This window comes from Podarcis raffonei, chromosome 13 (genome assembly GCF_027172205.1).
Source record: "Podarcis raffonei isolate rPodRaf1 chromosome 13, rPodRaf1.pri, whole genome shotgun sequence".
Taxonomy (NCBI): domain Eukaryota; kingdom Metazoa; phylum Chordata; class Lepidosauria; order Squamata; family Lacertidae; genus Podarcis; species Podarcis raffonei.
In genome coordinates this window covers 54,753,897-54,775,516 of record NC_070614.1, presented here as the reverse complement: position 1 = coordinate 54,775,516, position 21,620 = coordinate 54,753,897, and the positions used below count along the sequence as shown (strand labels likewise).

At 50.9% G+C, this 21,620-nt stretch overlaps 1 protein-coding gene across 1 annotated transcript; it reads left to right on the top strand.

The window, feature by feature from the left end:
* Nucleotides 1-11,573: 11,573 nt before the first annotated feature.
* ENO3 (enolase 3) lies at nt 11,574-21,267 on the top strand. Its single transcript, XM_053361862.1, has 12 exons — nt 11,574-11,677; nt 12,965-13,051; nt 13,187-13,282; nt 13,881-13,939; nt 15,035-15,104; nt 15,201-15,334; nt 17,005-17,227; nt 18,420-18,617; nt 19,846-20,047; nt 20,150-20,258; nt 20,504-20,562; nt 20,952-21,267. The coding sequence occupies exons 2-12, from the start codon at nt 12,967-12,969 to the stop codon at nt 21,019-21,021; spliced, it is 1,305 nt and encodes a 434-aa protein (XP_053217837.1). The 5' UTR covers nt 11,574-11,677; nt 12,965-12,966; the 3' UTR covers nt 21,022-21,267.
* Nucleotides 21,268-21,620: the final 353 nt, after the last annotated feature.

Here is a 21,620-nt window from a genome sequence, read left to right as displayed (position 1 = left end):
AGAAAATCCGGAAAGATTCGCAACCATCCTTTAAAACGTAGACAAGTTTAAATACAAAAACGGAGGGTGTTGCCTTGACTTCCTATAAGCAACTGGTTAGAGGAGAGGGAAGGCACCTCCTTGATCTCAAGTGGTAGGGAGTTCCACAGGGCAAAGATCCAGTTCCTGCAAATGTGGAGCGGGTATCGTGTGGCCTTTGTAGGGGTGCCAATTCCCCTGATTGAAGTGCTCAAATGGGCACATGTGGGGTCAGGCGACCTTTCAGGTAAACTGGTCCCAAGTTGTTAAGGGCTTTGTATACTAATAGCAACACCTCGAACTCGGCCCCGGAGCAGATTGGCTGCCAGCGCAGGTCTCTGTTAGATGCTAACCAGGCCACCCTCCTGTCAGCAGTCATAAAAATAGAGCCCCAGGCGCCTGCTGGGCGGCTCAGTCAGTGAGAGCCTGGTGCTGAGGACGCCATGGTTGCAGGTTCGAAGCCCATAAGGGACAGCTGCCTTGTAGAGGGTTGGACTAGATGACCCTCGGGTCCCTTCCGGCTCTAGGGTTCCATGAGCTTTCCTGGCCTGATCCTGACCGTGTCCTGGACGGCATCCTGATCTCCGAAAAAGGACGCTCAGTTTCCACCTCCTGTAAGAAGACGGGTTCCCACCCAGACGAGAACGAGATGCACTTGGGAAACAAACAAAGGCCGATTCTTGCTGGGATTATATTCTTTCAACTCCCAATTAAGCAGAATAAACAAAAGGGGGAACGGAGGAGGCGAACAATGGAACAATGGGATATCTTGGTCTTGTGACGTTTACTCTCCTCTCCGTTCTGATACGTTGGCTCCAAACTGTTCCTGACCCCCAAATTTGCCATGATCCCCCAGCCCCAAACCTGGACTCCCTTTTCAGTCCAGGTGGAGAGTGGGATGGTTTGATTGACACCCTTTTGACATGTTTTTGGGGGGGCGCAGGTGGGGATATTGGGTGGTTGCTGTTGTTATTTTAATTCTGCATCTTGTGGTTTTACCTTCTGGTTTTGTTCTGTGATGGCGGTCTACAAATTCAATAAATAAGAAGTCTGGAAAGACCAGTTTGGAAAGTTAGCCTTGGTGAAGACTTGACGTTTTCATCGCCAAAAAAGTTTTTGATTTGAGTTTCCATTGAAATGAGGCTGTGTTTTAATCTTGTTTTTAAGTTGTATTTCAATTTGTTTTTATATCGGGTGTTAGCCGCCCTGAGCCCAGTCTTGGCTGGGGAGGGCGGGGTATAAATAAAATATTATTATTATTATTAAAAGGCTCCTCAGCTATTTGGCCACGACGGCTCTACTTGTGAAACATGGACCACTTATAAAAACGCCATCTCCAACTCCTTGAAATATCCCATCAACGGTGTCTCCAAAATTTTTTACACATCACCTGGGAAGACAGGTGAACTAATGCCAGTGTACTGGAAGAAGCAAAGATCACCAGTGTCGAAGTGATGATTCTTCAACACCAACTTCGTTGGACTGGTCATGTTGTGCAGATGCCGGATTTTCCTATTCCAAAGCAACTACTCTATTCCAAACTTAAAGCGTAATGCTGGTGGTCAACAAAAGAGGTTGAAAGCCTCTCTCAAGGCAAATCATGAAAAATGTAGTATAAACACTGACAACTGGGAAACACTGGCCTGCGAGCGCTCCAGTTGGAAAACAGCCTTGACCAAAGCTGTCCTGGGCTTTGAAGACGCTCGAACTCAGGACGCAAGGGGGAAACGTGCTAAGAGGAAGGTACGCTTGGCAAATCCACACCGTGATCAACTCCCGCCCGGAAACCAATGTCCCCATTGTGGAAGGACGTGTGGATCCAGAATTGGCCTCCACAGTCACTTACGGACTCACTGTTAAGACCAGGGGTATGTAACCTAAGGCCCATGGGCCACAAGCAGCCCTCAGGGGTTCTTTAATCGGCCCACGATCTGCCCCCAATCTGAGCCACGCACTCGGCGAGTCCCTGTGCGCTCCTCTAAACCCAGAAATTGCGTCTGCGCATGCTCAGATGCCGAAAAGCACGTCTGTGCAGACGCAGATGCTGGAAATTGTGTCTACGAAGACGCCAGAGTGAACCTGCCCAGGCGATGCAAACCTTGCTGACCCCTGGTTAAGACCGTGCTCATGGAAGACGATCTTACTCAGCTATGAGGGATCGCCAAAGAAGAAGACGAAGAGCTGCTTCTGAACATTGATTGCCAGAAACTGCAAGAGATCTGCCTTGAGCTGCAATTCCTGCATCAGGTCAGACTAGATGAGCTGTGGGGTCCCTCCAACTCGACCGTTCCAACCATCTGAACCAGCTGCGGTCGTCCAAGAAAGCCGGAAGGTTTTCTGCCACAGGAGGCAGAGATGGGCACCAACGTGGCAGCCTCGAAAAGAGAACTAGACAATACTTACCTTCCCCTGTCTCTGAATATTAGTTTCTGGAAATCCCAAGTAAAAAAGGGGGGTCTTCCTTTTGGGGTGCCTGGCTGCCCCTGGGAGAACAGGGTGCCCCCCCTTGGGCTGACCCTGCAGACTCTTCTCCTGCTCTGATGGCAGCAAGCTCAGTCTGTGCCAGCTGATCTCATAGAATCATAGACTGGGTTTGGGACCCCGAGGGTCATCCAGCCCAACCCCCTGCAAGGCAGGAATCTTTTGCCCAATGCGGCACTCGAACCCACTGCCCAGAGGTGAAGCGTCTCAGGCTCTGCCGACTGATCTGCAGAAACATCTCGTTTCGATTTATTTTATTTCTGCACAGCTTTTCAGTCCAATGAATCCCGAAGCAGCTGACAAGCGATACGTACAACAGGAGCAGGATAGAACGTCGCCAGTGAAGCATAAAGAACACAGAAAAATTAACCAATTGCCGGAGGAACAATTAGAATCAAGGAAACACTGTGTGGATCTACACAAAGGAAAACCCCCGCTATAAATAAGTCAGAAATGCAATTGCTGGAACAAAAGAGAAAAAACACAATGGAAAATTGCTTAGATTTTTCTTGGCTCTCACCAGCGCCATCTGGTGTTGCATGTTTATAATGCATAACACAGGTTTTTTACTAATGAGTCAGATGTCGCAGGAAAACCCATTATTATACGATTAACAAATCGAGGCGGTGTTTATAATCTATAAAACAATATTAACACCGTAAGCTAATAGCAATAAAGAACTCAGCCCTGTTCCTACACAGACTCCACACCCCATGACTCACAATCTTTCCACAGCGTTAAGCTGGTGTATACCTGGCGTTTAAAGCTCGTTTCTCGATGGCCCCAAAGATGCCAGGAACTGTAGTTTGCTGTGGGTGCTAGGAGCTGTAGCTCTGTGGAAACTACCATTTCCGGGATTCTTGGATGGGTGTGTTGGTCGTAGGCCTTAGATTCTAAGCAGATCATCCTTCCTTGCAGAAGACCCCAGATCTGAGTTCAAAGGATCTCCCTGAGCGCCTGAGCGGATTACAAGCCACTCAGCCAATGGGAGTTGTGATTCCTGCAGGGGTTGGGATAGATGACCCCTGGGTCCCATTCTATGCTTCTCTGAATATTTGAGCTTTAATGAATTGCTCCAAGGAGAGTAATATCCCAGAGTCACTTTCCCCCTGCCTCCCTCCTGGCAACCAGGGGACAATGGCAGGGGACCCCATTATTTGTGTCACAATGCTGAGCTGGGGGGGGCAGCTGGTCCCCAAGACCTGTGCCGGTTGCTCACAGGGCTTTAAAGGAAAGGGGGAAATATGGCGGGACACAGCTCTGCAACCCTCCAGCCACAGATTCCCCAGGACACGAGGTGAGGGGAGGAATCGGGGTGGGTGAAACGTAGCATCCAAGGGAATGGCAGGGGGTCAGAATGGATGACCGTGGGGGTCCCCTCCGGGTGACTTTTGGCAAGCCACCCTCAGCCTCCAGCCCCTCCTCTGCTGATTGGACACAATTCAGCTTCCAAGGTTGTATCACCATCATTATTTTCATTATTATGTTTGTGGGAGGGCGTAATTGGTCCGTTTTTGTTTTCTTTGGGGATTTTGTGTTTTTTATCTTGCCTTTTATTTTTCGTGAACCAGCCTGAGATCTGTGCACCAATTTAATAAGTGCTAATAACAGCAATAATTTGCTGTATTTTTCCGTGTATAAGACTCTGGTTTTTTTTACTCTAAAATAATGTTAAAAAACGGGGGTCGTCTTATACACGGATAGTATCTCCCCCCCATTTTCTTAAATTTGAGTCCCCCAAAATAGGGGGGACACGGCCCAGAAGCAGATCTCATCCCTTTGCAGGTTTCTTTCTTAATGAAAACAGGGATGATGATGATGGAAACTGTGAATGATAGGAACATAGCAGAGAGTAAATCCTATTGAACTCAATGGGACTTATTTCTGAGTAGATAGTGTGATGCTCCCTTGAACATAAAGGAATCCACACTCCATGCTTTTCATATATATATATATATATATATATATATATATATATGGTTTTTACACATATTTCCAGACATAACATCCCTTGGCTATCCTAGCCTAAGTCTTCCATCAACCTCGACGGATGGTTTTCTAACCTCCTTTCTAAGGTTGCGTTTTGTCTTTATAGTTATTGCTATTAAATCCATATCCTAAATAAACAGCTTCTTAATCCTCTTTCCACACTCCATGCTTTTCCTTTATGGATCTCCGTTTTTTTGCAGCAGCGACTTTTAATTGTTCTCTGAGGAAAAGGAAAAGCGGGACAATCAGAAATGGAGATGGCTTCTGTAATTCCAGGAAAATCGGGACGCTGGGAGGGTCTGCAGATCTGCAGAGTGTGGATGTTGTTATTTATTAAATTTGAATCCTGCCCCAACTATATATTAAATTTGCATCCTGCAGCCCCGACTGGGCTTCTGCCTTGAGGCCAAGGGAAGCCCCACAGAGAGGGTCTGGCAGTAGTCCAGCACACCAAAAAGACGCTGCTTTCGGCCCATTCTGGATTCTATTCCAACATGGGCATAAATGTATATTTTCCTTTAGGATGCTGGTTGGCTGCCCAGACTGGGGAAACTCAGCCAGATGGGCAGGCTGAAAAAAATAAAATTATGGCGCTGATTATTAAGTCTCAATGAGGGCGACAGTGTAAAACACAGTGCTTTTTTTTCTTTTAAAAAATGTTTAGAGGTACTCTCATTTTGACTCAAGAAAAATCACCATTTTAGAGTTCAAATCGGGGGAAAGAAATACAGCAAAGATTCACAAAATGTTTAGGGGTACGCGCATCCCTGCGTCCCCCCAGGAAAAAACTACACTGCCAATATATATAGATAGAGAGATGTAATACCATAGTGGGCTTTTTTAAAGAAATAAAATTGGGGGTAGGTTTTTTTCTGGGGGGGGTGGAGACTGTGGAGGGCGGTTGCCGCGGCAACGGGGCCTTGCGGCCGAGGCCAAGCCTGCCTCGAGTGAGAGCTGAGGTTCCTTTGCCCCCGGGGGATTGTGGGTAATTGGTTGCAGGCGAGGCAAGGGAGGCGAAGGGGCTGTAATGGGGGATCAATGCTATGGTTTTTATATATTTTATATATTTCTATATATATATATATAAATTAATATATATATTTATGTATATCCCAGCAGGAGGTTTTATATGAAAAAAAGCAGATTGGCATTCGAGGCCCAGGGGATTGTGGGTAATCCTGGTAGGGGCAGAGGGATCCGGGTTCAAATTCCCCCATTGAGGGGCCGTGAAGCCGCCTGGGTGACCTCAAAGGGCAGCCCTGATGCCACTCTCTGCCTGGGATTAAGGGAGGAGAAATAATAATAATAATAATAATAATAATAATAATAATAATAATAATAATAATAATAATTTATTTATACCCCGCCAAGGCTGGGCTCAGGGTGGCTAACAACCAATAATAAAAACGAGTTGAATGAATACAACTTAAAAACAAGAAATGGGGGGGGGACCAGGTACCTGCCACCCGGAGCTCCTCGGATTGAGAGATAAATTGGGGTGTCAATGCCATCGATCCGTCAGTCCATCATTCACCCCCAAGTGACTGGCGCCCCATTTGGACGGCGGCTGGAGAGGAAGAAATCCAACAGATGCAGTTCTTTCCCCCCCCATAATCTCCTCTGCGATTTAGTGATGGGAGAGGGGGACACATCTGCATTTCTTAAAAGAGACCCCCTTTTTCCTCCTCACAAAGCGTAGTAGTCGTAATAATAACAACAATAATATTTTTTTTATTTATACCCTACCCATAATAACCTCACCTTTCTCTCTCTCTCTCTCTCTCTCTCTCTCTGTCAGCTGCACCATAAGCCCTGCATCTCTTCAGTGATTACCATATATATATAAATACAGATATATATATATATTTGAGGAGGAGACAATATTTCAGGAAAAGGTAAGCAGGTTTTTCTGTATTGGGTTAAAAACATTTATAGGTTTGCCCTTCCTCAAACTGGACTGCAGTTACTACTGGTCGTTTAAAATGCGTCCACATTTAAAAAGGACCCCCAAAAATCTGATTTTTTAAAAATAGCATGTTGAACAGTTGCAAGCTAAGCCACGCATAAGGCTGGGGTGAATCTTATTTTTTATATATTTTTGCCTGGAATAGCCACATTGGGACCGCTCTTTGATTCCACAGCTGGAAAAGCTCCCTTGGACAGCCTGCCATTTATTATTATTATTATTATTATTATTATTATTATTATTATTATTAACTGCTTTCTTTTGCCCAGCGCAACTCAAAAGCGACTTACAACCAAAAATTCCCACATACATATATTAAAACCCACCCACTTCTAAAAAGCCATAGATAGCTAAAAGTCAAATGCCTGGTTAAAAAGGAATATTTCTATTTATTAGATTTCTATACCCTCCATCTAAAGATCTCTGGGCGGTTCGCCAGACTTGCCTGGCGCCGAAAGATATGTAATGAATGTGCCACAAAGAGGGAGCCACCACGGAGAAGGCCCCGCTGTCCTCTTGCGCCCCCCCCCCGGACACAAAGAAGAGCCCCAAATTAGGGTCTCTGGTGCCAGGGCACTTCATATGGGGAGAGGCAGTCCTGGCACCAAGGATCAGCCCCAAACAGCAAATAACTCCGCAATGGGGTTGCATCCACTTATCGAACCCTGTCTGCTTGTGCATCCATATCCACACACAGGTATGACCACATAATACCCATTCCCGCTTTTGTAAAAACTCAATATTTTAGTGTGGCGGCCTCTGCACTCTGGAACTCCCCGCCTCTTGAGACCAGGAATACTCATTTAGACAAGCCTGTCCTGATATTTCGGAAGCTGGTGCAAGTTTCCGTCGCTTTTTACTTATTTTTTGTTTCAATTTTTTAAATTGATTTTCCAGATTTTTCACACAGAAAAAAGAAGAAAAAAACATGACAAAACACACAACAAAGACATTAAACTAAACACATAAGAAAATTATTACTTCAAATACCTAATTCTCTTAACATTGGTAACTGACTTCCTTGAATCCCCTCTATCTGAATTTCATTATATCACTGGTATAGCAGTTCTCCAATTTCCGTTGCTTTTTAGCCTATCGCTATTTTAACTTATCAAAAGTCTTCCATAGTTTGTCCCATCTTCTTATTGATAATTTTATGGTTTTATCCTTTTTTCGTAAACCGATTTGGGGTGTTTTTATTCCCCAGTGCGTAATTTTTAGGAAATGAATAATTCCATAAATGCCATAAAGACAGCTAACGATTTAACAGTAACGGGCATTACGAGAGCAACAGTTTAAAATGAAAGCAGCGTCCAGATATTTAAAAACATTAAGCAAGAAGGCTGAAATGGCCGTAATTTATAAAAATGTTATCAGTTATATATATTTCTCTCTTTTAGAAGACATCTGAAGGCAGCCCTGTTTAGGGAAGCTTTTAAAGTTTAATAGATTATTGTATTGTAATATTCTGTTGGAAGCCGCCCAGAGTGGCTGGGGAAACCCAGCCAGATGGGTGGCGTATAAATAATAATAATAATAATAATAATAATAATAATAATAATAATAAACAACTTTCCATCTCTCTCCCATCTTTGTGTGCAGACTAATAAACTCTCCTTCCTTGGAGGCTTTTAAGCAGAGGTCAGATGGCCATCTATTACAGCTGCCTTAGCTGAGATTCCTGCATTGCAGCGGGTTGGGCTGGATGACCCCTGGGGGTCCCTTCGAACTCTACATTTCCCTGACTATGCTTCTGTGAAACACCCTGCGTGTCTAACTCGGGTCCGCTAGATGGCACCACAGCTGCCCTTCAGCATGCCCACCCACCCTCACTCCATATCTGGGCTCCTTGCAACCCTCTCTCGTGAAACCCCATGCCAGCGGTCTTGAGACACGCCAGGAAACCTCACCCTGGTGACCTTTGCCTGACGGATCTTCCCAGACCCGCTTGGAGGCCGTGCCAAGGTCAGAGAATCCGCGCGCACACAGAGTCCCGATTCTCAGCTGCCGGTTTGTCTGGGGTCCCCAGGAAACTCATCGTCCACCAGGGCAACTCTGGAACACAGATCCACCATCCGGGCAGGCTAGGAAGACTATTCATTCATTTCGAAAAAGGCTTGGTTGCAAAAAAAAAAAGGGGGGGAGAAATAACAGTACCCAAACCCTCGAAGCGGTTTACAAAAGAGTTAAATGTACCAGTAGGAGGAACTCGCAGAAATAATGTCTATAGACTTTCAAAAGTGGACCCAAAACAGATTAGAGCTTTTCTTGGCTTTCTAAACATCTGGGTTAGTCTAAAACAATTTGGTTTTGTTCTGCAAACCACCCTGGGATCTCGTGATGGAAGGGAGGCGTCTAAATTTCATAAGTAAATTAAAAAACGATTTTAGCAGGTGCTGGAAAGAGGACGGGGAAGGCGCCTGCCCCATCTCAAGAGGCGGGGAGTTCCGAAGGACAGACGGGTTCTTACAAACGTGGACTGGGTGTAGCAGGATCTTTTCGACATATTTATTGTGGTTATTCTTGAAATATCTACGAAAAACCTGCCCTCCTCTTAGAGCAGGGCCCTGGCTCCCGCTTCCTGACCATCCCTTGGTTTTCTTTTCCTTAAGCCGCGCTTCTCGAACCCTCTGCTCTCGTCCATCGGTGCTTCTGTGACTTTCGCCCTGTGAGTCCCCAGCCCTTACCAGATCCCTCCTTCGCCCCCTGGATCCGAAGAAGGGATCCCCCCACCCCAAGGCAGGCCTGTGAAAGGTGAGCGGCAGCTAAAGTTTCACCTCGTCCTTTAAGCCGCTGCTTGGAATGGACCCTTTGACCTTTAGCAGCCTCTAAATTTAGGCCAAGACTTTAGAGGGAGCTGGGCTAAGGGAGCGTCTGCAAGTGGCGGGCACAAAACATGCCCTCAAGCACCCCATGCCGTTGGGGGAGCGGAGCTCTGGAGCCCCCCGCCTCTTGGAGGCAGTGGAGCTCAGGGGTTGGAGCAACCAAGCAGCCTCCAGATTCATAGACTTGGAAGGGACCCTGGTGGCCATCTAGACCAACCCCGTGCTGCTGGGGGAGCGAAGCTCTGGAGCCCCCCGCCTCTTGGAGGCAGTGGAGCTCAGGGGTTGGAGCAACCAGGCAGCCTCCAGATTCATAGACTTGGAAGGGACCCTGGTGGCCATCTAGTCCAACCCCGTGCTGCTGGGGGAGCGAAGCTCTGGAGCCTCCCGCCTCTTGGAGGCAGTGGAGCTCAGGGGTTGGAGCAACCGGGCAGCTTCCAGATTCATAGACTTGGAAGGGACCCTGGCGGCCATCTAGTCCAACCCCCTGCAATGCAGGAATCTCAACCCCCCATCCATGTTGAAACCAGACTGGGTCCTGCTGGGCTTTGCACGCTTGGGCAGCAATCAGGGAAACGCCATTCTTTCCGTGCCTCGGTTCCCCCTCCGTTGAAATGGAAAGGGGTGCAAATGATTTATTCTTCGGTTCAGGCCGTAAGGTTGACCGACCGTAGGAAGAAAGGCCTCAGAGCGGTTGGCAGAAAAGAGGGAGCAGCCAGGTCAAAACCAGAATAGAGTAAAACAAACCAAAGCGCCCTGCAAATTAATCAAACTGGCTTTTTTGGGGCTGAACAGGAGGGCGGAGGAACTGCGAGCCACTGCGATCCTCGTTGCTGCTCAGAGCTCCGGTGAAACTGATTCGGGATGGAGGACAGTGACGTGAACAGCGATTCGGAGGAGTGCACCATCAACACTGTGCAGTTCTCCTCCAGGACGAGCGAGGGGGGCCGCCGCCAGGTCTTCAGCAGGGTGTTCCACCAGTGCAACCAGTGCGACCAGTGCTCAGGAAAGGCGGAAAGGGCGATCATGGGAGGAGAAGGAGCAGGAGGAAGAGGAGGAAGAGAAGGAGGAGGAGGAGGAGGTGAGCTGGAGAGGTGGAAGGAAGCCCCAGGGTCATCTCGTCCAACCCCTTGAATGGCAGGATTGAAACAAGGGGTGCTTTGAGTCCAGCCTTCCAGATAAGCCCCAAAGTGTGTGGGGAGGGGAGGGTGTTAATATTGTTTGTTGTTGAATTTCCTGTTCAGAACTGGGTCTGTTATTACTCCTATCAAATTCATATGCTGCTTCCTCCAGGGATCACAGGGTGGTCTGTAGTATGAAAGCACAAAATATACATCCCATAGTAAGGAACGAAGCAGTAGCACCCTTCTCATAGATGGCCATAGATGGGAGAAGAGGAACGTTTTTGCCTGTGTATAATGAAGGCGCCAGGCAGACCTCCCTGGGGAGAGCATCCCACAAATGGGGAGCCACTGCAGAGAAGGCCCCGTTCTCGTGAGACGGGCCTCAGCGGATGATCTCAGGTTCCCAGTGGGTTCATATGGGAGAGGCGGTCCTTGAGGTACTGCGGTCCTGAGCAGGCATGGCGAAACTTGGCCCTCCAGCTGTTTTGGGACTACAGCTCCCATCATCCCTATCTAACAGGACCAGCGGACAAGGATGATGGGAACTGTAGTCCCAAAACAGCTGGAGGGCCAAGTTTGGCCATGCCTGATTTAAGGCTTTAAAGGTCAAAACCAGCACTTTGAATGGGGAGCCAGTGCAGTCGGGCCACTAATCTAACCTGGACATGACAAGAGCATAGGCAGCAGTGAGGCTGCCCCCGTCCAGTTAGGGGCACAGCTGGGCCACCAGACGAAGCTGAGGGGAGGCCCGCCAGACCCCAGCGCCATTCCATCCTTCTGCCGAGAGAAAGCAGCGTCCCAGGAGTCTCCCTGGGGGGCACCTGGCCCCGTCCTTGCTGCCCGGTCTGGATCTGTGGGACTGGTCCCAGCCCCACAGCTGCTGGGTGCACAAAGGGGCCAGGATGAGTCAGGGGATACCAGGGGACAGCCAGGACAGGAGGGTCGTCCCCTCTGGCTGTGTATCGCTTGCCGGGCTCACAGCATCACAGAGTTGGAAGGGACCCCGGGGGTCATCCAGTCCAACCCCCTGCATTGCAGGGACCTGCCCCCCAACGTGGGGCTCACACGTGGGGCCTGAGATTCAGAGATTTCATTCTCTACTGACTGAGCCGCAGGCTTTCGCTCTGTCCAGCCTGCTTTTGCCGACAGTCCCTAACTGGGCCCTGGGGGCGGAGCTGCGCAACCTCCGGGTATAAAGGCAGGGGGTCAGCCCCCAGCCTGGGCACTGTCAGCAGCTCCCAGCGACAGCCAAGGACCCCCAAGCCAGCCCTACGCAAGTGAGCGAGTGGGGGCCCCTTCTGGAGCAGGGTGGGGGGAAGGAGCCTCGGGTGGGGGGACCCCCCAGGCAAGCAAGCGGGTGCCCTGGTCACCTTGGGTGTCCCACTAGGGGAGGGGGGCACCCAAGCCGCCCTCTGTTGACTCTCATGGTCTCTCTGCCAAGGAATGGGGCCAGCCCTCCTTTGCGCAGAATTTCTGAGTCCCCCCAAAAAAGATTCTCTCCACGTTTGGGGTTATTAGCAGTGTGGATCAAGGCGTACGTGGCAGACCCTTGAATTGCTACCTTCCTGGGGAGGGTGGGTGGGGGGCGCCACTTTGGAGGTTCCTGGAGGAGGCCTGGGAGGGGAGCGTGTCTCTTGGGGGGTGCAGAAAGGGCCCCCATCTCCCCAGGCCTCCAGCCCAGCTGCTCTCCTTTTCTGCCTTGAGCCAGAGGCCCGGTGACATTTCCCTGCGACCAGAAGAGATGGGGGGGGCACTTCTATTTTTAATCCTGGCAGCTGCTCCGTCCTTCCCTTCCCCCTCTCTGCCAGCGCTGGGTCTCTGGGTGGAGGGAGAGGGTCCCCGGCTGGTGGGCTTGGCGCTCTCAACTGAAGCATTGCTGGGTTTGCAATTAATGCAATTATGGCACTGATACGCCCTCCTGGAGCTCCTTTAATCCCAAAAACCCTGCGAGGTGGAGCGACTTGCCCCAGGACACGCACAGATGAGAATCGGACTTGGTCTCTCCCCGGTCCCAGTCTGGCCCTCTAACCACTGCCCCACACTGCTTGGGAGAGGCCTCCCTGCACACTTCTCCGCCGTCGGAGGCAGAGATGCTTCTGGAAACCCCAGGAGGGGAGAGTGTTCCTCTTGCACCCGGATCCTGGTTTTGGCTTTCCCATAATGTGCATCTGGTTGGCCCCTGTGATTCTGGACCGAATTGGGTCCCTTTTGACCCAGGACCCTCTGATGTTCTTGTGGAACCTCTAGCTCCAGAGCCAGTCTTATCTTGATTCCTAGTTTCTTAGCGGGATTTGGACCCTTTGCGGACAGGGTGCTGGGCCAGATCCTTTGGGCCTGATCCAGAAGGCCCTCCTTCCCTTCTTAGCGTGAGACCAGCCTCCTGGTTCATGGACTTGTGGAATCGTAGAATTAAAAGGGACCGCAAAGGACATCTAGTCCAATCACAATTAAAGCATCCCTGTGGCAGTTGAGCCCCCCAAACTTTGCCAGGGCAAAGCGGGCGCTGGGAGCCAGGAGGCCTGGCTGACCCTCGCTGACCCCCTCCCTCTGACCCCCCCCTTCAGGCATGTCTATCCAGAAGATCCACGCTCGCGAGATCCTCGACTCCCGGGGGAACCCCACGGTAGAAGTCGACTTGGAGACAGCCAAGGGTGAGTCGTGTGGGCAGGGGAGCCCCTGCGGGCAAGGGCAGGGTGTGTTCTCTTGTTGGGAGGGAGCCAAGGAGGGCAGGGAGGGTGCTGGCCGTCTGGCGCCCGACTGACCCTCCTCTCTGCCCTCCTCTCCAGGCCACTTCCGGGCTGCCGTGCCCAGCGGTGCCTCCACCGGCATCTACGAGGCCCTGGAACTCCGCGATGGGGACAAGAGCAGGTACCTGGGCAAAGGTGAGGGGTCACCCGGACGTGGCGACTCACAGAGTTGGGGGTGCGAGTCGGTGCCCCAGGGAACATCAAGATTAGGAGGAAGGGAAGCGGGGCCGAGTGGCAATGACACTTTTAAGTTCTCTGCATGCAAGATGTGCTGTGGATCTGCGGAACTCCCTGCCACTGGACGGTTACGAACAGCTTGATGTCCATGAGGGGCTTTCGACGGCTGCTGCCTGCAAGGGCTGGAAGGACCAGGGTTCAGGGAATGGGTGGGGGCTTCCTGCCTCCAGATAGGGGCAGGCCATCTCTCTGTGCCCCCTTGCTTGGGGTGACGGCCTTCCTTGGGGCAACTGCCAGATGTGGAGTTGGAGGGAGTGCTGGCCAGACCCAAGAGCCCAGTTCCCGGCTCCTCTCTTCCATTGCACCCTCTCCAGACGCACCACCGTAGAACTACCAGCCTGCTCCAAGCCCCAGAAGCCTCTTCTCCGTATTTCCTTTCCTCCTCTGCCCCATTGGCCCCGATTCTGCCCCATGTTTAGGGTAGCGTGGGCGGGAGTGTGCTTGCGCCCCTGCGGGGTCACCCCTCTGTCCCCTCACCCGTCCGTTCTGCCTGCAGGGGTGTTGAAAGCCGTGGATCACATCAACAAGACCATTGCCCCCGCCCTGATCGAGAAGGTGAGAGGGAGAGGGTGGGACCCAGGCAGGGTTTGGGTTGGGGGTCACGCTGAGCTCTGGGGTCACCAAACTGTGCAGTAGGAAGGGACCCCTAAGGGCCATCTAGCCCAACCCCCCCCCCACAAGGCAGGAAGCAGAGCAGGAATCGGAGAGACATAGAGAGAAAGAGAGAGAGAAGCCAGGGTTCTGGGGTGGGGGGGGGCAGAAGCCCTTTCCTACAGCCCCACAGAAAACCCCTGCCCCCAGGATCAGGACCTTGCCAGGTCAAAGAGCCCCCAGGGACTCCCCAGGCAGCCAGGATACACCCCCCCTTAACTGAGCAAAGAATCCTTTTAAAATTATTTTTATTATTTTATTTTAAAACTTTTTTCTTAGCATCTTTATTGAAAGTTCAAAAAGCACATAACTATAAGTGCACCAAACGTGGTGAGACGCAAACGAAAAGGAGAAACAGAACCCGAACCCTTGTCCCAAAGGCATTTTATGGGACACAATTCCCTCCCTGCACCCCCATTTATTCCCAGTTTCACGGGGTTCTTACTGGTTGGTGGGTTGGTGAGTGGGAAGAAGCCAGCTGGGCAAAAAGGAACTGGGGAAGGAAAACCTAAGGGAAGGGAGGGGGGTCTCTCAGGGCTGGGCTAGATGACCAGCGGGGGGGGGGGGGGGGTTACTCCCAACTCTATAATTCTATATGCTCTGAGTTTAAAATTTTGTGCTGCAGACTCCCCTTTGCAGCCCTGCTTTTTCTTTCTCAGGTGAGAGGAGTGGAGAGTGGAGAGGCTCTGTAGGGTGTGAGACTTTTCATCTCAGGGTTGCGGGTTTGAGCCATGGGTCGAGCAAAAGATAGATAGATAGATAGATAGATAGATAGATAGATAGATAGATGGCCCTGGGTTGGGGGTTCCCTTCCTTCCAACCCTACGATTCTATCTGTCTGCCAACCTGTGGCTCCTTTTAACTTTTGGCCCACACGCCTGAAGACTCTCTGAGTTTCCCAATCAGATTTCCAACCTCCGTGCAGGGAAGGTGCCAGGGCAGGATTCGAACCCGTATTCCCAGAAACAAACGGATTCCCCTTTCTCTCTCCTCTCTTAGAAGCTGAGCGTCGTGGAGCAGGAGAAAATCGACAAGCTGATGCTGGAGATGGATGGGACAGAGAACAAATGTAAGTGGGGGCCTCTTCTACCTCGCCCCCTCCTGCCCCACTGACTTCTCCCGCAGCCCCTCACCCACCCAGCACCCCGTCTTTTCCTCCCCACAGCCAAGTTTGGGGCCAACGCCATCCTGGGTGTCTCCCTCGCCGTCTGCAAGGCGGGCGCCGCTGAGAAGGGCATCCCCCTCTATCGACACATCGCAGACCTGGCTGGCAACAAGGACCTCATCCTGCCCGTGCCAGTGAGTGTCCGGGGAGGGGCGGGGCGGGGGGGGTCTGGGGCCAAGGCCCCTCTCTTTTGGGGGTGCAGTGCAGGCTCCCCAGAGGACTGGATCGGATTAATATATCAGCAACACCAAAGGGGAAACGTAGCAAAAAGGACCAAAAATATCAACCATAAAGCTGTGGACTGTGATCCTTGGATGAAGTGTGGGATATATAATATAATATAATATAATATAATATAATATAATATAATATAATAATTAATAATAATAATAATGCAAAGATGCATTGCGGCTCCAAATGGATTATCGGGTTTCAGCTGATACAAAGGTTCCCTTTGCAAATAATCAGAGATTTATTTATTTTTCAACAAGTGAGTCCACACACACCCTATTTTTGAGAAGGAAGGGTCTCTCTCAGGGCGGCCCAACTTCTCATACCAAGGGGGTCGCAAGAGATCTTTGACCAGCCAGGAACCTGCCCCCCCACCTTCTTGTGCGGAGTGGGGGGGGGAGCAAGGCCCAAATTTGACACCCCCACCCCCAGCTCCTGTGCTTTCTCCCCAAAGATGGAGAAGGGAGGTTCTGGGCTTTGGCAAGGAGGCATAAGGCTCTGCCAGGCGGGGGTTGGTTCTAGAGCCCCCCACCTCCCTTTTCTGTCTTTGGGGAGGGGGCTGGCAGGGTGGGGGGTGTCAAAGATGGTTAGGGCCCTGATCTGGATAAAGAGTCTCTCTCGGGTCGGGGTTCGAGATGAGACAGTTGCAACCCTTTGCTGGAAACAGGAAGGGAGAGTTGCTCTCGCCTTTGAATCTTGCCTGGGGGGCTTCCCAGGGAGAAGAGGGGGCTGGATGAGGGGGGGGCCCCTGGCCTGATCCCACAGGCTCTTCTGATATTCTTAAAGGAGTTGGATATTTGCATACATGCTAATGGCACTAAGATTTGCAGGAGGACAGAATAAGTGCCACATACAAGGAGAGAATTTGAACGCTTCACCTGTAGGTGTAGAAGTCATTTAATGTGTCAATACGAATTCGTCAAAACTGCAGTTGCGATATAAGAGATCGTTATTTTGACTGGAACGCAATTGGAATTTATAAGATTTTGGAGCGCAGGAATAAAGTAAATCATCAAACCATCAATTATTGCATTGGGGCAGGGATCTAAACCGTATACTGTATTGGCCTGAATATAAGCCGCACCCGCAAATTAAAATTTGGGGGGGGAGGGAAAAAAGACAATACCCAAATATAAGCCGTTCCCCTAAAATTCCACAGGCACTCAGACCCGTTCCATTTTACCGTCTGTCTGTTTCAGCAGCGATATCTTAAGGTGGCGAATTTTTGTAAGTTTGCGAATTAAAGCCACACTTTAACTTTCCACGGTCGGAATTTGGGGGGAAGAGTGCTGCTTATATTCAGGACAATACGATAATTTGTCACCTGAATGATTGATATTACTAATTTGGTATTGTTATAATGAGGCTATTATTGGATTGTTGTAATTGAAAACTAATAAAAATGATTGTATAAAAAAAGAATTGCAGGAGAAATGAAATTATGCCATATATATATATACAGAGAGAGAGAGAGAGAGAGAGAGAGTGTCCTTCAGGCTCTGCCCTTTAGCTTGTGAGATGTCTTTGGGACAGATCCTGACCCCTTCCTCCTGCCCCCCCTTGCCCCCGCCAGGCCTTCAACGTGATCAACGGAGGCTCCCACGCCGGGAACAAGCTGGCCATGCAGGAGTTCATGATCCTTCCCGTGGGCGCCAGCAACTTCAAGGAGGCCATGCGGATTGGGGCCGAGGTCTACCACAACCTGAAGGCCGTCATCAAGAGCAAGTACGGGAAGGATGCCACCAACGTGGGAGACGAGGGCGGCTTCGCCCCCAACATCCTGGAGAACAACGAAGGTAGCTCCTTGGGCAAGGAGGCAGGCTACTTTTAGCGGGTGGCAGGCAGCGGGGTTAGGGTTTCACGCCACCCTCGCCCTTTAAACGGCCGGAATTAGCTCGGCGGCTGTAACCGGAGATTCAGTGAAAGGGCAGTGGGGAGATACCGCTGGGCTCGCCCTCCAGGGTCAACATCCTGTGGGAAGGATCCTGCGGCCGAAGGCCCAGGCAGACTAATTCAGAATACTGCGGGCGGTTCTGGTTGCCTCGCCTCAAAAAGGACATGGAAGAAAAGGCAGCCCGAAAGGTCAAGGGAGGGGGGCAGAGACTCCCCTGTGAAGGAAGGGGGCAGATTTGGGGCCTTTAGAGGAAAGGCGAGGAAGAGGCCACAATATGATTTGATCTATTGTGTTTCTTTATGCCGCTTTCCAGGCAAATGAATCTCATTTCAGACAAGAAATAACCGTAACATAATAGCGCATCGCGAATGCATCACATAAAATCATTAACAAATTATCGATAAAATGGTTGCAATCTATAAAAAACTTAATGAAACAGCAACCAGAAATGAACCAAATCTCACAATTGCAGCAAGTTGTGTGGTTGGCAAATCAACGCGGCATTTAGAATCTATAAAACAATATTAAAAAAGATGAACAAAATTGCAACTAAAAATATAAGATGGGATTACGCAGAGAGAATCGTTTCCCTCCTCCTCCTCTCGTGGGCATCCGAGGAAGGTGAATGTGGGGAGGAAAGAAAGCTGTCCTGTCGCGGAGTTGAACTGCCGGAGGCAGGGATGGATTTCTAAGAGGGGGAGACCAATTCCTGGAGGAGAGGGCGACTGAGGGCTTCCCAGCCACCATGGCTCTGTCTAAAAAGCCAGAGGAAGCCCTGCTTTTGAATCCCAGTTTCTGGAAACCGCAGGAGGGGAGAGTGACACTCTTGTGTTCAAATCCTCCTTGTGGGTTTCCCATAACGGGCGTCTGTTTGGCCCCTGTGAGGACAGGAGGCTGGACCGGATGGGCCCCCTTTGGCCTGATCCTGCAAGCTCTCATTGAGGCTTCTGGATCTCAGCTGCTGGGAGCCCCCCCCCCAAGCGAAGGGCTCTTGGGCTTGGCTTCTGCTCTTGGGCTTTCTCCCCTGGGCAGAGATGCTCTTTGTACTGGGGCTCCCCCAGTTTCTCACTCTCCCCTCCTGCCCCCCCTTCCAGCCCTGGAGCTCCTCAAGAGCGCCATCGAGAAGGCCGGCTACACGGACAAAGTGGTGATCGGCATGGACGTGGCGGCCTCCGAGTTCTTCCGCAAGGGCAAATACGACCTGGATTTCAAGTCCCCCGACGACCCCAACCGCTACATCTCCGGTGATAAGCTGGGGGAGCTTTACCAGAGTTTCATCAAGAACTACCCTGGTGAGAGAGACGGCCAAGTTGCTTCCGAGTGACACAAAACCCAGGGGACCCAATCCCACTGAAATATCTCTATTTTTTTTAAAAAAATTAAATAATTTTTATTTTTAAAATAATTCAACATTAATACCTACATGTTATGAATATACAAACATACATTTCATACAATCCTTAAGAATATTCAGACATACCCCCACTCAGTCCCACAAATACCTCCTTTTCCCTCCACCATCCCTCACCCCACCCTTGGGGTAAACTTCCAGTCTACTCAATTTCAATTTCTTCCCACTTCTATTACTTTCTTTCACATACTTCAAAACCAATTTTCTGCTTCTTTTTCTGTTTCACATTGTTATCCATCTTATTTAGTACTTCAGTATTTATAACGGAACTTGTTTATTCTAATAGGAGTTCTGATTTTTCAGTATAATTTTGCAAGTATCCTTTAAACACCTTCCAGTCCTTGTCTATTTTCTCTTTTGAAATATCTCATTTTGTAACTCTGCGGAACTCCCCGCTTAGGATTGCGCTCTTAGAGGCCGTCCTAGCTCCTTCCCTGGATCGCTTCCCACATCCGTGGCGAGGGACAGGCTCTCTGTGCATGCCCAGGGGCTCTCTCTTCACTCCTCCAGCCCCACTGGGTTGACTGGGAGCAGCTGATGAGACCACATAACACCAGTCTTAAAAGACCTACACTGGCTCCCAGTACGTTTCTGAGCACAATTCAAAGTGTTGGTGCTGACCTTGAAAGCCCTAAACGGCCTCGGTCCTGTATACCTGAAGGAGCATCTCCACCCCCATCGTTCTACCCGGACACTGAGGTCCAGCGCCGAGGGCCTTCTGGCGGTTCCCTCACTGTGAGAAGCCAAGTTACAGGGAACCAGGCACAGGGCCTTCTCGGTGGTGGCGCCCGCCCTGTGGAACGCCCTCCTGTCAGAAGTCAGGGAAAATAAACAACTACCTGACTTTTAGAAGACATCGAAAGGCAGCCCTGTTTAGGGAAGCTTTTAATGTTTGATGCATTATTGTATTTTAGTGTTTTGTTGGAAGCCGCCCAGAATGGCTAGGGGGGCCCAGCCAGATGGGCAGGGTATAAATAATAAATTATTATTATTATAATTATTATTGTCCATCCGGGAGGTGAGGGCTCTGGGCAGGAGGCGTGGGGCAGAGCGGGGAGATGCCTGGGGGCGTGCCGGCCTGTAACGCCCTCCCTTCCCTCCCCACCCAGTTGTCTCCATCGAGGACCCCTTTGACCAGGACGACTGGGAGACGTGGTCCAAGTTCCTGACGCAGGTGCAAATCCAGATTGTGGGCGACGACTTGACCGTCACCAACCCAAAGCGCATCCAGCAGGCGGTGGAGAAGAAGGCCTGCAACTGTCTCCTGCTCAAGGTCAACCAGATCGGCTCCGTCACCGAGTCCATCCAGGCGTGAGTGTCCGGGGAGGCAGGGCGTCCTACGGGGAGGGGCGATTGTGGCAGGGGCAGGATCTCCCGGGACACCCCCCAAACCGTCTCCTCCTTCCTTCCCAGCTGCAAGCTGGCCCAGAGCAACGGCTGGGGCGTCATGGTCAGCCACCGCTCCGGGGAAACCGAGGACACCTTCATCGCCGACTTGGTCGTGGGTCTCTGCACAGGGCAGGTGAGAGGACCATGGTGGGGCTCAGTCAATGCTGAGGGGGCGCCTGTATTCCCCCCCCCCAACTCCCCATTTTAGGACGCTTTCCCCTGCTCAGCCTGTTTCCCCTTTCAGGGCTCCTTCATGTATTCTGGGGGGTGGGCCTATGTGGGTTTTAAACTTCACAAGGCGTCCCGAGTGATGCGCCGACAGGGCCCAGTGCAGGTTTTGCCAATTGATACATCAATCTCTTTGGTGCTGTTTTGCAGATCAAGACCGGAGCTCCCTGCCGCTCTGAGCGTCTGGCCAAGTACAACCAGCTGATGAGGTGAGGAGATGGAAAGGGTCCCCCAGGGGTCATCCAGCCCAACCCAGAACCACAGCTCCAGAATCCATGGCAAACTCTCCTTAAACACCTCCAAGGGAGGAGAGCCCGTCATCTTCCAAGGGGCTCCATTCTATGGTCAAATAGCTTTTACCGTCAGAAAGCTTTTCTTGATGTTGAATCAGAATCTCCTTCCTCGTAACTTGACGCCATGAGTTCGAGTCCTCCCTTATGGAGCTGCGGAAAACAAGCTTGCTCCATCTCCCAAGCAGCAGCCCTTGAGACATCTGAGATGGGCCCTGTATCTCCTCCAAGCTAAACATCCCTGTTCCTCCCGAGTCTCGCTTTCCAGACCCGGCACTGATCTTGCTTCCCATCTCCCTTCCTTGCAGGATCGAGGAGCAGCTGGGAGACAAAGCGGTGTTTGCCGGCCGCAAATTCCGCCACCCTCTGGCCAAGTAAAAGCAGCGCCTGGCCTGCAGCCCCACCCCAGGGGGGCAAGGGAACCCCAGGGAGAAAGAGACCCCCCCACCTGCTCTCCTCTCCTTGGAAGGCGGCTCCACAACACCGCCCCCCACTGGCCAGGGCTGGCTGGATCCCCTCCTCGTTTCCCCCTTCCGGGTCCTGGGCAAAGGCCCTGGCAGCTGAGGAGCCTCTGCCCCACCATCCCATCTCGGGGCAGCGAATAAACAAGGCCGTTGTGCCAGAGCAAGCGGCGTCAGGGTCCTTCTTTGCGTCTTCTGGGAAACGGGGCGGGGTGCATGTGTGCGTTAGCCAGGCAGAGGTCGATTTAGGGGTGTTCAGTCACACCGAGCGCCACACTGGGAGGGTGGTGCAACAATAGAATGGAAGGCGGGTGCGCCAGTTTGGTGCCAGTGAAATTGGGAAGCGCCAAGTTTGCCCCTTTGTGCTTCAGGCGGGTTCTTCTCGCCTCCCTCCGTCGCTCTGCCAGGGCTGGGCAAAGCTGGGGTTTCCAACATCGCAACACATCACCTGATAAACATCATGATATATCAAGGTATCATGATGTCTGAAATATGGACAGATTTATGCAGAGGCAT